A 15,286-nucleotide genomic window follows, 5' to 3' on the forward strand; every position below is an offset into this window, starting at 1 on the left:
TAAAATTGCAGATAATTTGGTCTAATTGACAGAAAAAAAGGGGGTTCAAACAAATTCCATGTGCTACAATATTTAATTATAGCCCTGGTGAAAGACGCCTGTCAGTCGCGTGTTGTACAAATGCCTCAAATAGAAACTTTGTGAAGGCCTCAATCAGGCAACATGCTATCAAAATTTTTGCAAATACACACACGGTGTCAGCAATATATACTCACTGTATATACACTATAAGAACACTGGAAGGTTCCATAAATAGTCTTGTGTTCAGGAAGATTCTGGGATGGGACACAGAGTCGGCCCCCCTTCACATCATTTATGGCTACTTGTGTGTTTGAGAACATGTGATTATTTGGGTGTATGCATTTCCTATGTGGCCAGGCTGAAATTGAGAAATTACAGTTGGAGGATCTCAAGTAAGCAAGGCAAGGTGGAGGGTGAGGGAGGATAATACTGGGGGATGAAGCGCTGATTGAGGAAATACAACATCATGACAGAAATTAGCTGTAATTGTAGGAATAGTCCTGAAACCTCTGATGATGTATACGAAATGAGGGGTCCAAAAATAAGAATTGACCACACGGCCATGGCCCCCTTCCCTGCAGCAGTATCACTCCAATGAAAGGTGCCGTACTACGGTAAAACCTGCCCTCTGGTGTCCAAACACCCACACTGCATATGAGGGCTGTTGCACACTGGGCTGCATTCAAAAGACTGCTCAGAAACAAGACCAAATGTCTTTTCCATTTGCTCCTTACATAGTTTTATTAGCTGTTTTGAGGGTGAAACACTTACAAAAATACACAACTTAAGAAAAGTGTTCATCCTGAAATAGAGACTGAAATCAAGGCCACTCTGTCCATTCGCCACAATGACAAGCGGACCAAATAATACCCAGCATATGTACATAAATAGATATATCAGTCAAAGTCAACTTTATTGTCAATCTCAAAATATGTTTGTACACACAGAAAGATCGAAATACTGTTTCCCACAGTCCCAAGGTATAAAAAACCTCTCATTAAAATATGAGAACACTCAATAATTGCAAAAAAACACAAAATAACCGTTTACTTCAAGTAAGCAGGAGATGTATATAAAAAAAGATGATGCAAATGAGAGTGCAAAAATGTCCATGCAGCGTAAAAGTAACTGGTGCTGGATTTTTTGTGTCTGTGTGTGTGTGTGTGTGTGTGGGGGGGGGGTGTTAAAATCCCGGTCCAGTGGAAAAACGATATATGTAAATGCCCCAAATGATACTTCAGGAGTAAACATAATTAATTTTCTTCAATCTATGATGACTTAAATCTTTAGTATCTTTAATGGACCACCTTTCCGCACCATTTCCCTTGCTTACCTTATCATGGCAGACTTGGATGTGCCCAGGCAGTCAGGAAAGGTAAAGGCTCTTCTGTGGCAGCCGGCTGGACAAGATATATATTTGCAGATGAGTCTGCTACTGTATATTCTCAATGCAAGCTTTGTGAAGCCACACAGGTGTCCCTCTAATCTGGTGCTGTTTTTGCATTTTGACTATTTTAAGAGGTTGTCATATTTAAACAGGGTGTCCTATAAGCCCTCAGAAATATAAATAAATCCTGAAAACAAAATTAAATGTGTAGAAACAGTAAATAAGTATATAAAGATTTAAAGATGATTTGTGTATTCTACCTTCAAAATGCGTGCTTTGTTGTTTTATGTGTTCTTTATTTATGTGATTCTTGTACTTTGATTACTTTCTAGTTCAGAGGAAGACTGAAATAAGTGATAATCATGTGTCTGGATATTCAAGACATGGAGGCACCCTGATGTGACATGCCGGCTTTGGGCAGATCTGTCTTCTAATTACAGCCTAGCTCTGAGGAGGGAGGTGCTTGCACGGTGGGGGCCTTTTTTTTGTAATGATGCGAGGAGTAGATATAGTATAAATACTGACATCATTGTACTAGAGAGCAGCATATCCTCAGTTGTGCTCCTACTCTCAGGATATACAGCAGTACCAGCAGTTCTTCTGGTGCTGAATACATTGATTTTACACCCATTGGATGCTGGTAAGTGTGTTTTCCCTTCTTCTCTAAACTGCTCTGTATCTGGAGAAGTGTTGTCATCTACTAGGATTTGACTAGGCCTTGAGTATGTCTCTATGGCATGGAAGCAGGTTCTGGCTGGCTTTGAGCATCATCTGGGTTTTTTAAAGAGCCCTTAAGGATGCTCTGGTCAGAACACAAAGTCATTTGCACCATGTTACTCTTAGTTATCTTATCTTACTGGTGTCCATAGTGTTTCTGTAAAGATGTTTAGTCTGTGTACCTAGCTAATAAAGTTGTAAAGATCTGTAAAATAACTAAAAACTAGATAGAAAGTTTGCTAACACTTAGTACCTTGAGAGTTCTGTGCTAAATGTTTCCTTTTCCCCCCCATGCAGATCATACTTTGCAAAATGGACATAAGAGTAGCAAGCATCTTCCTGCTCATGGTGGCTTTTGCAGCTGCCCATGGAGAACGCTATGTGGTGAAGAAAATGGTGAAGGCCGCCCCTCAGTACCAGCCCTACTCTGTGAAGAGCCAAGGTAAGAAAAACACAGTCTCCTGCTTTCTATAGCATATGTGTTTGACAATACACAATGCTAGCATTTCTCCTGATGTAGTAGAGTTTGTCCCTCCAAAAGTTGCTTCTAAAGTGTGATGTTCTTCTCTAAATTCAAAATATACTCAAGCAACATTTCAAGACTTACCTGTAATCTTCAGCTTGTAAATGTCCATCTTAGTTGTAGAAAATAGGAGCAGCACAAACAGCCAAACAGATGCTGGCCACAGCCGGCTGCACTTTGCTTTGAAAAGTAAACTCCACCTTGCTCTGAAACTGCTCTGTGCTCTGATTGGATGCAGCAGTGCTCATGCCTCTCCAATCACAGCCCACATTCAGATCTAAGATTTCAATAACAAGGCTTATTTACTCAGTGCAGACCTTTGGGGTGTTCTTCCATAAGAAGTCATAGGATTAGATGCATGCATCTAACTGTGTGTTTTTTGAGGATTTCTGTAGTTTTAATGCAGTTACACTATCACCATTTTTGAGTGAAATTACAGAATTTCTTATTTCTTGGAGACTGCCTTAGTTAACTCAGGTAAAAAATGTTCATTGATTAGCAATATATATGAATTACTTCCAGGGCATATATCCATGAGACTACTTATCAATACATTAAGCCTGTGAGATAAAACAATGCTTCTCATTTTAGTCATTTTAGCTGTTGATGTTGAATGTTCATGCTTTGAGACACTCATGCTAGTCAATGCACACTTCAGCTAATTTCAAACAAAACCATATTTTGCTTTTCTAAAGATTTTCTAAAGCCTTGAATGCTGGCTATAAAATACAAACCTAAAATATGAAATGTTACTTTTGCGTGAATCAATATACTATTTTTATTTGACAAAGTAGCTGTTAGTGAATTATTTTTAGTTTGATACTAGCAATTACAGTTCAGTCACCCAGCAGTGTGGTTTGCTTGGGTGTGCCTTCCTCACACAGAAGTAGAAACATCTGTTTGGTTTTGCCAAACTGAGCTACAGTTAGCCGGGGAGAGAGCCTTTGATACTCAAACACATGTTACCACATTAAGGCAGCAAATAAAAAAGGTTCCCTCTCATTTAAACCTTACTGTTTGACAAACAAGTCCCAATCTGTCCCTTAAAGCTAATAGTTACATAACCAATTAACACATCATTTAAAACAAATTATAAAATGTTGTGAAGAAAGCAGAGGCAGATATCTACATTTACTATGAAGGATTTGCAAGTTTATAATTTATATAATAAACCGTATAAAACTGCACTAGCATACCAGAGACATGTAGTCAAACCTCTAAACTACAAGAGGAACTAAAACAACAACCTAAAGGTTTTCTAGGAAAAAAAAAAACCTCTTTAAATATAATAATACTGAATATGGAACAAGATATATACTTCATACTCACACACACTCCTGAGAGCTGGCCTCTATATCCATGTTTCTGTAGTTTTTGTGATGTCCCCCAGTTTTCTAAGATATTATAGTTCAAATGATGCACAGACTATAGGCATATATTTCCAGAACAAAGTCATTAAAATAAGAAGTTTTGAAATGTACTCTTAAAGTATTGTTTAGAGTTGTACCTGTAAGTCATTTTTTTTATTTGACTACTTTTTTTTTTTCTTTCTGTTGGTACTGATTATGGACTGTTTCATTATTCACAGTGGTGTCAGTGGCAGGTGAGCCTGGAGCCCCAGGTGAGCCCGGCCCTGAGGGACCTGAGGGACCTGCTGGCCCCCCAGGTGAGAGTGCTGTCGGTCAGCCTGGAGCCGAAGGACCTGCTGGAGCCTCTGGAGCTCCTGGTCGTTCCATTGCTGGCAAACCTGGTTCCCCAGGTGGATCTGGAAAACCTGGCAGCCACGGACTTCATGGTGAAAAGGGAGACACCGGAGCCGCTGGCCCTCAAGGACCAAGGGGAGGCCCTGGATCCTCCGGAAGCCCTGGACCTGCTGGCCTCTCTGCCACTGGCAAGCCTGGACCTTCAGGTCTTCCTGGACAAATGGGACCCAGAGGAGAGTCTGGTCTGAAAGGACATCCAGGTGTACCTGGCCTTCCAGGTTCTAAGGGTGATAGAGGGGTGGGAGTTCAAGGAGCTCAGGGTGAGACAGGGCGCGAAGGAGCTGTGGGCGCAACTGGACAACCAGGTGGGGCCGGTGTTGGAAAGCCAGGAAGAAATGGTATGGCAGGTGAGCCAGGAAAGTCAGGCAGCTCAGGTAGGGATGGTGCCGCAGGTCCCATGGGACCACAGGGACCCAAGGGACACACCGGTGCCACAGGTGTAGGTATGCCAGGTAAATCAGGTGATAACGGTGCCCCAGGTATGCCTGGTGCAGGTGGCCCTAAAGGCCACCAGGGACCTGCTGGAGCAACTGGTGCCCCTGGAGTCCCCGGATATGGAAAGCCAGGATCTAATGGAGAGAAGGGAGAGAAGGGATTTACAGGTGCCAGCGGGTCAACAGGTGCCAAGGGTGAGAAAGGTCCAACAGGATATACTGGTGCTACTGGTGCCACTGGATCAATTGGTTCCGTTGGACCTCAGGGTGCAACTGGTTTCACAGGTGAGCATGGCGCTGTTGGCTCCAAAGGTGACACAGGTGCAACTGGAGCTCAGGGAATTAAGGGAAACAAGGGAGATCAGGGAGCACAGGGCTTTGCAGGCAAGCAGGGTTATCCAGGCACAGCTGGTCCTCCTGGACCCAGAGGAGCCTCTGGACCCACAGGTGACAAAGGTAATACAGGTGGCCCAGGTACCCCAGGTGCCTCTGGTATTCCAGGCCCTGCTGGACCCAAAGGTCATCCCGGTCGTGCTGGTGAGTCAGGTGCCTCTGGTGCTGATGGTGCTCCAGGTACCAGAGGATCTTCTGGTCCTCAGGGTCCTTCTGGTGCTTCTGGCCTTAAGGGACACCCAGGTCTGCCTGGTCCTTCTGGCCCTGCAGGTTTGTCTGCTAAGGGTGTCCCTGGACCTCAGGGTTCCCCTGGTATGCCCGGTGATAATGGTGTTGATGGAGAGGCTGGCCCTGCTGGTCCCACTGGTGCTCCTGGTGCTCCTGGTGAGATTATATATGAGAAAGGCATGGGAATGGGAATGGGTGAGATTATGGTCAAGTCCCCCATGTCTGCTTTCACTGCATCTCTGATCACCCCCTACCCTGCTTCTGGCAGCCCTATCAAGTTTGACCAGATTGTGTACAATGCTGAGAACCACTATGACCCTGAGTCTGGCATTTTCACTTGCACAGTTCCTGGAGTTTACTATTTCTCCTACAACATCCATGTTAATGGAGCTCATGCTCTGGTGGGTCTGTACAAGAACGGCCAGCCTGTTATGTTCTCTTATGATGAGTACAACAAGGGCTTCCTGGACCAGATGTCCGGTAGTGCTGTCCTCCTGCTTGATCAGCAGGACACAGTCTTCCTCCAGATCCCCGATGAGGAGGCCAATGGTGTCTTTGCCGCCGACAATGTGCACTGCTCTTTCTCTGGGTTCCTCATTGCCTCAACGTGATACGTTGATTTAGTAATTGCCAAAATCCAACCAACTTAATTTGCGATCTATTTCTCAAACTAAAGTAAACTCCCTGTTAAAATGTTTCTCAACCAAACAGACAGGTAGTTCACCCTTCTTTGAGGAATAGTTGCATTTCAACTTGAAAACTACAAAAAAAAAATAGGTGCTTAGAAGAAGGAAAACTAATTTATGAAAACAGGTGATCAGGGATGGGGGGAAGTAATCCACAAAGTTACCAGTGAGCTTTTGTAATGGAGACAGCATGTGAAATGGAGGTGTTATAAATGTGTTGCGTCCTGACTTTTATTTTTCCACTCTTTTCCTTTAATACTGGTGATTCCTAATTTACTGTTTGTCTGTTTTTTCCTTTTTTGTACCTCCTAGTTTTGTTTGTGTGACCAAAAATCTTAAGTAAACAAATACTTTCTGTGTAACATGTTGACATGTAACTCTTATCCTTGTATGTGACTTGAATATTGTGAAATGGTAATGGTCAAATTGACCGTTATAAGGAAATATGTCACCAGAATACTGTCAGACAAACACAACTACCAACAACATCGTTATATCCCTGAACATGCATTATGTCGTGTAAAGCATAATGACCTAAATAAAAGTTGTCTAAACCAATGTTTTGTCTCAGGAGCACTTTTTCAAATACTGTTTTATTTTCAGAACATTCTATAAACAACATATTTGGAAGTGGGCTACATATTAGATAATACCAATTGTCCTGAATGGATCTCATACATTATAAACTGAATATTCTGTCAGAAAAATAATTCCAAGTATCCTGGCTCAAGGGAACCAGGTCATTCATCTGCAAAGAAAAGTTCACCTTCTGCCTAATGCATTGGGGTCAAAGGTCACCAAAAAGTAATTGCCCTTTAGGCTGGTACAGTAGGGGTTCAGCGTCTCGATCAAGAACACTTTAGCAGGGATGGATGCTTTCTACTCTGGAGAAAATGGGTCCAATTTAAGGCACAATGGCTTGTGTGCTTAATTTTCCATCTGGCTATTTCTTATGTTAGTACTAAAGTGCAAACTAAGATTAAATCGAGCCTATTAGCCTTCATGTAGAGCCCTGGATTGGGTTAGGGTTAATATTATATTATAATTATAGGAATACAAATTATCTGGTTTCCAAACTCAATTGCTCCAAGTTCTGCTTAAAATAATTACTGCCAAGATACAAAAGGAAAACAAAATAGTCCAAATAAACTTATAATGGATGCTAGCAAATTAGCTACTGTACATATCAACACACACTCAGCACAGCAGTGTATAGGACATACTGAACTGTTAAACTCTCTCAGATGTAGCATCTAGATCCTTTATGTAAGTACAAATACAAACATACCAACTTTAACCACTGTTTCAGTAAATATATTATAATCTGCAAGTATCATCAATAAGAGTTTTTAAGAGTGCGCTTAAGACCTTCCTTTTTGATAAAGCTTATAGTTAGGGCTGATTAGATTCAGCCCCTAGTTGAGCTGCTATAGGCTTAGACCTACAGGCTTAGACAGTCGGGGGACATCTTACTTCTTCCTTCTCTCTGTCTGTACCTGTGTACTCTCATGTTCCGAATAACCCATCTACCCCCACATTTCTTTTTGGTGTCTATCTACGCTGGGATCCTGAGTCCTGAGTCCTGATCTGAGTTCTGGACTTCGAGTCGTGGCTGAACCTATCACTGTGGTCCTGCCTGACTCTCATCATACTACTTCCCTGATGGCTCCCACAGGATTGTTGACATCCTCGTGGATTCATCTTCTTATTATAGATACATTTCCAAACATTTGGTCTACCTATGTTGTACATTTATTATCTTTTCGATTTACACACGGCATCTATTGCACGTCTGTCCGTCCTGGGAGAGGGATCCCTCCTCTGTTGCTCTCCCTGAGGTTTCTCCCATTTTCCCCTTTAAACTGTGGGGTTTTTCCTTGTACGATGTGAGGGTCTAAGGACAGAGGGTGTCGTATTGCCATACTGATATTCTGCACAAACTGTGAAGTCCACTGAGACAATGGAACATTTGTGATATTGGGCTATATAAATAAACATTGATTGATTGATTGAATATAAATGCAGAATACACTATTATTATTATCATTACTGATGTTAGCATTTATAATGTTATATGCTTTCATGTTGCACTTTTGATTCCAGAAAAGGAAATAGCTTAATTGTAGGTGCATGTAGCCGAGGTCAAAGGTCTTATCATAGCTTAGACAACAGTTTAAACTGTAGCAAGACCTATGTTTAGTATGTGGAAACTGCAAAGTAACCAGTTATTTAATCTGTAAAATAAATGAAGATTAGAAAATGTTTTCCATTTGAAATGTAATGGAGTAGTAGAAGTATGAAACATATAATAAAGAAATCTCTAAAATGCATTTAAACAAGAACGTCCCACCACTGGTCTGGTCCTGAAGCTAGAAGGAGGTATGATAAAGTATCAATTTCCCCTTAACAATGGCTACTGGTTGCCTTCTTGCCAGCCAAGGTTTACAAAATCTACTCTACCGTGCAAGTCTGAATATGGGTGTGCTGAAAATACTTTGCATGTGGGATGAGGGACAGGGATGGTCCTCTGGCAGGGCAGCGGGTGTTTGATCTTCCCTATAGAGAGAGAGCGAGGCGGTGGTTAGATGAGGGGCCCCGAGGCACAGAAAAGAGAGGAAGCTGGTTGAAGGAAACCACTTGGGAGTGCCATCTGAGGGGACTGCCATTCAGAGATGGTCTGTGGTTACTGAGGTGGGACCGACAGGAGCACAGACGAGCACTGCGTCTGCTCCACTCCACAAACCACACTCCAAATATATCTGTTGTAGTCAAACGAATAATTGCACTTTGATATATTTTGTAACATGCTCACCTGCTGTAATAACTTGTACATACATATGTAAACTCTTGTTTTCCCATTTTCTTGAAATTTCTAAGAAAAGAAGGGAGAACCTGAGGACAGAGTTGTGTGGCATGATGGGATACTGTGAGGCACAGGGAGGTCCAAAATGGGTAGCAAATCCCTCAACAACCTGACCAAAATATACACACAGACCAGGATGCAGAAATAGAAATATTATGTGTAAAACACACCCTTCTTGTGGCAGCCAAAGTTGCAGTACACTGGGTTACAGTGGGTGCAAAGGAAATAGATGGTTTGAAAATGAGTGTGGTACAGATGTGGGTGTCTAAAAACACACTGGGCTTTGCCGTTTCTACTCTTGAAAAGATTCTGATCTTTTATGGTGTTTGCTTGAGGCAATTTCAACATGTCAATGAAAGGCGCATGCATCACTTAGGTATGTGCTAAAGTTGTAGATACTAAACATTGTAGACACCATAACAAATGTTTGTTTCCAACACTATCATTTACATTGCAAAGCCAGCAGTTTACATAACTTACCTCAAGTCTTATCACATAATTATGCAGTGGCTGTTCCCAAGAAAGCCAGTCATTTCCTAAAAATACTGGAGGGCAGAAAAACATCTTAATTTTTCTCCTCGCAAATTAGTTTAGAGAAAGCATGTTTATTTTGCGAAGCTCACATTCTTGGATTTCTAAAGTTATAAATCATGTGCTATGTCATTCTTATTGCTCCAATTAAATCTATGGAATTCTTCTGAAGGCAATTTGATCTTGTTAAATTGTATAATATAGAACAATTTGAAGGCCTGTTATCCTTACAAGAGACTGCAGTATTGTACTTATTGTCAATGTCATTAATGTAATACAGCCTGCTGAAGAATTTAAATGTACTGACAATGAGATTTTGCCAAGTATTTTGAGGCACAATTTGTTCTCTATTCTCCATACAATGATTGAAACTACACCTGATATTCCTATAAGGCTCCACACGAGGGTGCTGTAATGCAAATAATTGAAGTGTGCTCAGTGAGTCACACAACACAAAACTGAAATATGAAACCTACTCAGTTACAAAATCAATAAACGGATTATAACCCTGATAAATAAATGAGCTTAGAGTGGCGCTAAATGTCTTTATTCTTCATTAGTGCTGACAACTATAATCAGTTTAGGCAATGTTGCATTCCATATTGAATATGGTGATGCCTCATTATATACAAAATAAATTATGTCATATCAAAATTGCACCCAAACCCCTATGTGTGCTTTGTAGTGTAGAAATTAAGTGGTGTTGAAGTCATTACAGCTTGACGCAAATTTTGCTTAAAACATCTCCCAATTTTATTCAATCTTACAAATGGTGAAAAACAAGAAAAACTTCATTTACAATGGGTAATCTGTTAAAAACTTCAGTCATTTAGGTACATCTCAGTCATAAAACCAGTAATATCAAAGTCTATACAACGTGCATTACTACAGAGTTCTGAAATGGTGGTATCTAATGGAAAGTGATGAGCATCTATTGTTTTGACAGTTAACTATATCTACTTAATTCAGGAATGGTTGTGTCCACAGGAGCGTCGCATTTCTAAGAGTTGTAAACAACTGTGCACTGCAAAGACAACATTTAAGACTTGGTTTAGGACTTTCCCTTTAAATATCACAATGTGTCAAATCTTGCAGACACAGCTTTAGCTGCTACATCCAATTGCCCAGCACCAAATACTTTGATAAAATATGTCAAATTCAGCAACGTGTCAACAAAGTCATGGTTTCATGTAGAAAAAAAAACATTCACACCCACATTCGCACTTTCACACACGGCCAACGTCACACATGCAAGCACCAATGAGCAGTGAGGAAGCAGCACACTCTCCCTTACACCTCCTGTTCATCACTGCCAAGGACCTTGCAGTCATTATGGATGAGATGGTTGCAGAATAGTAAACAAACACCAACAAAAATGAACAAAAAAAAATCCCTGGTTTTAGACAAGTCCTCGCATTCCTTCAGACGGGCTCCTTCATTCCGGTGTCTGGCTCAGTAGGATTACTCAGCGGCGGCCTCTGGACTGGCTGCCGTCTCTGGCTCAGCGGGTGAAGCCTCCGCTGGTTTCTCCTCTGCTGCAGGTTCTTCTGCCTTCACCTCCTCAGCTTTTGGCTCCTCAGCTGCAGCCTCCTTGGCTCCCTCCTCAGCTGCAGCCTCGGCTGGTTTGGCCTCCTCAGCGGCAGCCTCCTCAGATGCCGCCTTCTCTCCTTCGCCTGGTTCTGCTGCTGCGGCTTCTTCCTCTGTTGCCTCCTCAGACTCTTTCTTGGTCTTCTTGAATGAGAAGCCGCTGAGCTTGAAGGAGGGTTTCTTGAAGGAGAAACGCTTTTTCTTCTGCTTGCCATCCTCGCTGGACGGAGTGCCTTCCTCCGGCTTGGCAGAAGCCTCGCCGTTTGTGGCGGCAGGCTCCTTCTCGCCGTTGGCCTCTGCAACTTCTACTTTCTCGCCATTCTCTTCTTTTGGCACCTCCTCAGTGGGAGTGCTGCCGTTGGCCTGAACATCAGCTTTGTTGGCCTCCTCTGTAGCTGGAGAGGCATCCCCATTGGTCTTGGCGTGGCCATTCTCCTGGAAGGAAAGAGAATGAAACGGTCATTTGTGAACCTTTCCATGTTATTTAAGGAAAAGGGAGTTTGTTCATCTGTAATCATGCATCTTAGGCCAATTCTGGCCTACATAAGAGAATGTGTGTGCAAGAATACCCCCTGCAAAATCTGGCATGCTGTGGAATTTAATCAAATGCAAGGACTAACCAATAGGAAAAAGTCCTAAAACTGCAGTAACATCTGTTACTAGGAGAGTGACGACAGATCTGTGGTTTTCAGCAGTAGGCTAGTCTGCTAGACTGCAGTACCGCCGGCTCCCGCCAGGTGGTGTTCAGTGTGGAGACACAGGATACAATATAGGAATTTTGTGACTTTAAGCCTTATTTGAATGACCTTTTTAATAAACCATTGTGTGTTATTTAAATTGAGATATATTCCCACCGTTCAACTCTTTGTTTTTTTCAAACAATTGGTTGATTTACAGGGTAGTGTTGGCACAAAAACGTGGCTCCTTTCTTGAATCTGGCAACAAAGGCGTGGTATCGTTTTTTTAAAATGGCCATGCCACAGTGAGAGCGCCCACAAACCCCCGCTGCACACATTTCAACCAAAAGAATACCAAAACAGCCGCAATGTTTCACAAACCAAAGCCCCGTCGAAATGATTGTGATAAATCAAAAATGTCAATTTCGACCTGGTGAAATACACACTCAACCAATTAGATGTGCGACCTGATATATAGGCTATATATAAAAAAAATAATTAAATAATAGGCCTGTATGAATTTAAAAGCAGTTAAAAAAGAAAATGCATCAATTTTAATCAACGTTGCGTTAAAAAGCATATGATTTAGTAACAATGCTTTCGCCGGTGAAAATGGATACATGTGGCCACTTTCCCTGAATGCCGGTGAGCGTGGGGATGCGCTACAGGGAACATGGAGCACGCCATTGATGCAACACATTGCTAAAACCAGACAAAATTCCGCCGGAGCAATTGAGACTTAAATAATTAAAATATATACCTGTCCATTCGTCTTTGCTGCAACGGCTGCACCTTCTGCTGGCTTTTCCACCGCAGCTTCCTCTTTTCCAGCGGTTTTGGAGATTTGTGCTCCCATGCTTTTGGTGCAACAAAGGAACCCAACCGATCAAATGAATGAACAAAGACCGCAAGCTTCCTACCCAAAAATTCAAGTCAAGCGCCGGCAACTCCTTCTACAACCGATAACGGTGGATCAGCCCGAAACCGAAGTGACCGCAGAGGGACGAGAGAGAACCTGCAAGAATTGTGGCAAAGATGCAAAAGAAACGGGAATTCTTTCAATTTTTTCTCGAGCGGAGTTTGTAAATGGAGAAATTGGCCCCGCCGCAAATGAGATGCGGAGTACAACGCCCAAGTCCACTGATGAATGGGCACTGGGGCTATGACGACAAAGCCAGCCCGTCTCAACCAATCACAAGTCCGGGATCCAACGAGTGGAGGGGGGTCATGGAGTGGGGGCCATGGACAATAGGAGACACAACAACATGGCCAACAACTGGCTCTTATATTCACTTTCTGGTGCAGAAACTTGATTTTATATGACTGAAATAACGACTGAGATTTCATGAAGCTTTACACTATCAACAGATTCAACTGCAGGCTGGTTTCAAGGAGGTGATATCTCATAAATAGTGGATAATCCCATACTATAATTAACAATAATGGTTACATAAAACACATAAAAAGGCCAACAATGTTATGCTTTACATGTATATGACATTCAATTTCTGTATTAAGAAATATTTAGTCTTCCCTGTAGCACAATTTCTGGCCATTCTTGTATTTCATTATACAGCAGGTTTCATCTGAGCAATTGCCTTAAAAAAAAAAGATATGCCTACATTTACATTAATATAGGGTACAATATGCAATGATATATCATAAAACACTATTTGATGTTTAGCAGATAAAAAAAAGACATGTAGAGTTAAATGTATTACTTGTGCTGAAACAAATAATATGGAAGAAGTTGTTTGTCCCAAATGAAGACATGCGAGTGCAAAAACAACAGCATGTTTCTGAGAAAGCACAGCTCAGCTGGTCTCATGTCATATCATTACGCACCCTCCTGACATATGCCTCGCTCGATAGACAGACGTGCCCTGTAACTATAAGCCCCTGTGCCCACAACATCCCTCGTCCCTCTTCTTGCATAATAGCGTCTTGTCTGCTGGTTGCAGCTGGAGTATCCCAGTGACCCAGATATAATGAGAGTTTATGGCCCTCTTCTCCAGCAGCCTGCAGTCCTCTGACTCCACCACCAGCCACAAGTCTCCTCTCTGCCATCACTGCATGACCCACATCTCCATGGTTACCAGTCCAAAATGGCTCCAAGGAAGAGGCTGCACGTCGAGAGCCTTTAGCGACCATGACTCCTGTGTTTTGGAGAAGTAGGGTGAGAGTGAGTTCAAAACAGTGCAGACAACAGTTTGAGGATTAGGGTGACTTCTTTCACCCGCCCTCATCAAGATAACTAGGCCACGCTCATTGTTGTGATCTTCTGATTACATGCAAAGCTGTAATTATTATGCTGAGCTGCCATGAATATGTAAACCAGGGGACAAAGCCAGCAGGGCACGAAGCACCATGCAGGCCAGACATTCAGACATAAAGACTTCACCTGTCAGGAAGATACTGAACAGCATCAGGATCTTAAAGCACAGCCTGTGAGTGTTCAGTGTGTGTGAAATGAAACAAAGGCACAAATCCACACAACATCTTAAACATGCGAAAGGTAGGCTATTCATCACACTTCTTACTTTCCTGCCTTTTAGTTTCTTCGGAAACTCCCACCACACCGTTTTTTTTATTATAAGGCTCTACCAAACAGTTGAGTCCAATCAACTGTAGCCTATAACGTTAGGAAAATAAACTGTGTCGATTTAAAGTAAATGTACATTTTTAACAACATGCATTTCTTTTTTACACAGTGAAACAAAAGATATATAAACCATCTGTTAGCAATAGAAAGATATGACATAAACATTACAAACTTTAAAAAGAGAATCCACAGAGTGATTTTTTAAGTTTAGTAAACTGTATAGTAGCCTACCACAAAAGCTAAAACACACAAAAAAGAAGTTTCCATAACATGTCCCTCATTTATTTCAATAACAACCAAAGACCAAACTTTTGAAAGCAAAAATGAAAAAAACTGCTTTATTGTATCAAGCTTTTATGTTGTATGTCACTATAAATGTATTGTCTTCAGTTTTGGATACTTGATTTTGTACCAATGGAAACTGACATTTTTCACTACTTTCTGACAGACTACAAAAAGAGCCACATGCTTTTTCAGTCAGCTAAATAAGTGCATGTTTGGTTTATTGAAGCCTGATCAGTGTTGAAACCGCTTCAAAACTGGATGTATGTTAGGGCAGGTAAGAATGGAGAAACCAGCTCGAGTAAGCTAGAATTTGAAAGTACTCAACCAAAATAAATCTGCCCCTTCCTTCAGACTTCCTTACAGAGACACACACGAACGTGCACATGACCAATGAGGGCACGAGATAAGTTTGTGCACGAGATGGAAGGCTGACAGGCCGGCAGGCCATACAATTATCTGCCGCGGGCCGAGGCAGATAATTGGACTAGCTTTTTCCAGCACCACGGCTTCCACAGAGGAAATATTTGTATATATTTATTGTCAAAGCATTTAATTGATTCATTGCTATCGGGATGTTAAGAGCATTCCA

The 15,286-nt window shown here is 41.8% G+C and overlaps 2 protein-coding genes across 2 annotated transcripts; one reads left to right on the plus strand and one right to left on the minus strand.

The window, feature by feature from the left end:
- Positions 1-1,958: 1,958 nt before the first annotated feature.
- Positions 1,959-6,710, plus strand: col10a1a (collagen, type X, alpha 1a). Its single transcript, XM_010788563.1, has 3 exons — positions 1,959-2,048; positions 2,423-2,567; positions 4,237-6,710. The coding sequence occupies exons 1-3, from the start codon at positions 2,043-2,045 to the stop codon at positions 6,075-6,077; spliced, it is 1,992 nt and encodes a 663-aa protein (XP_010786865.1). The 5' UTR covers positions 1,959-2,042; the 3' UTR covers positions 6,078-6,710.
- Positions 6,711-10,275: 3,565 nt separating this feature from the next.
- Positions 10,276-12,951, minus strand: marcksb (myristoylated alanine-rich protein kinase C substrate b). Its single transcript, XM_010788564.1, has 2 exons — positions 12,571-12,951; positions 10,276-11,568 (listed from the first exon to the last, which is right to left on the minus strand). Exons 1-2 carry the CDS (start codon positions 12,664-12,666, stop codon positions 11,008-11,010), a joined length of 657 nt encoding a protein of 218 aa, XP_010786866.1. The 5' UTR covers positions 12,667-12,951; the 3' UTR covers positions 10,276-11,007.
- Between the last annotated feature and the right edge of the window lie 2,335 nt (positions 12,952-15,286).

This window comes from Notothenia coriiceps, unplaced genomic scaffold (genome assembly GCF_000735185.1).
Source record: "Notothenia coriiceps isolate Sejong01 unplaced genomic scaffold, NC01 NC01_scaffold00031859, whole genome shotgun sequence".
Classification (NCBI taxonomy): domain Eukaryota; kingdom Metazoa; phylum Chordata; class Actinopteri; order Perciformes; family Nototheniidae; genus Notothenia; species Notothenia coriiceps.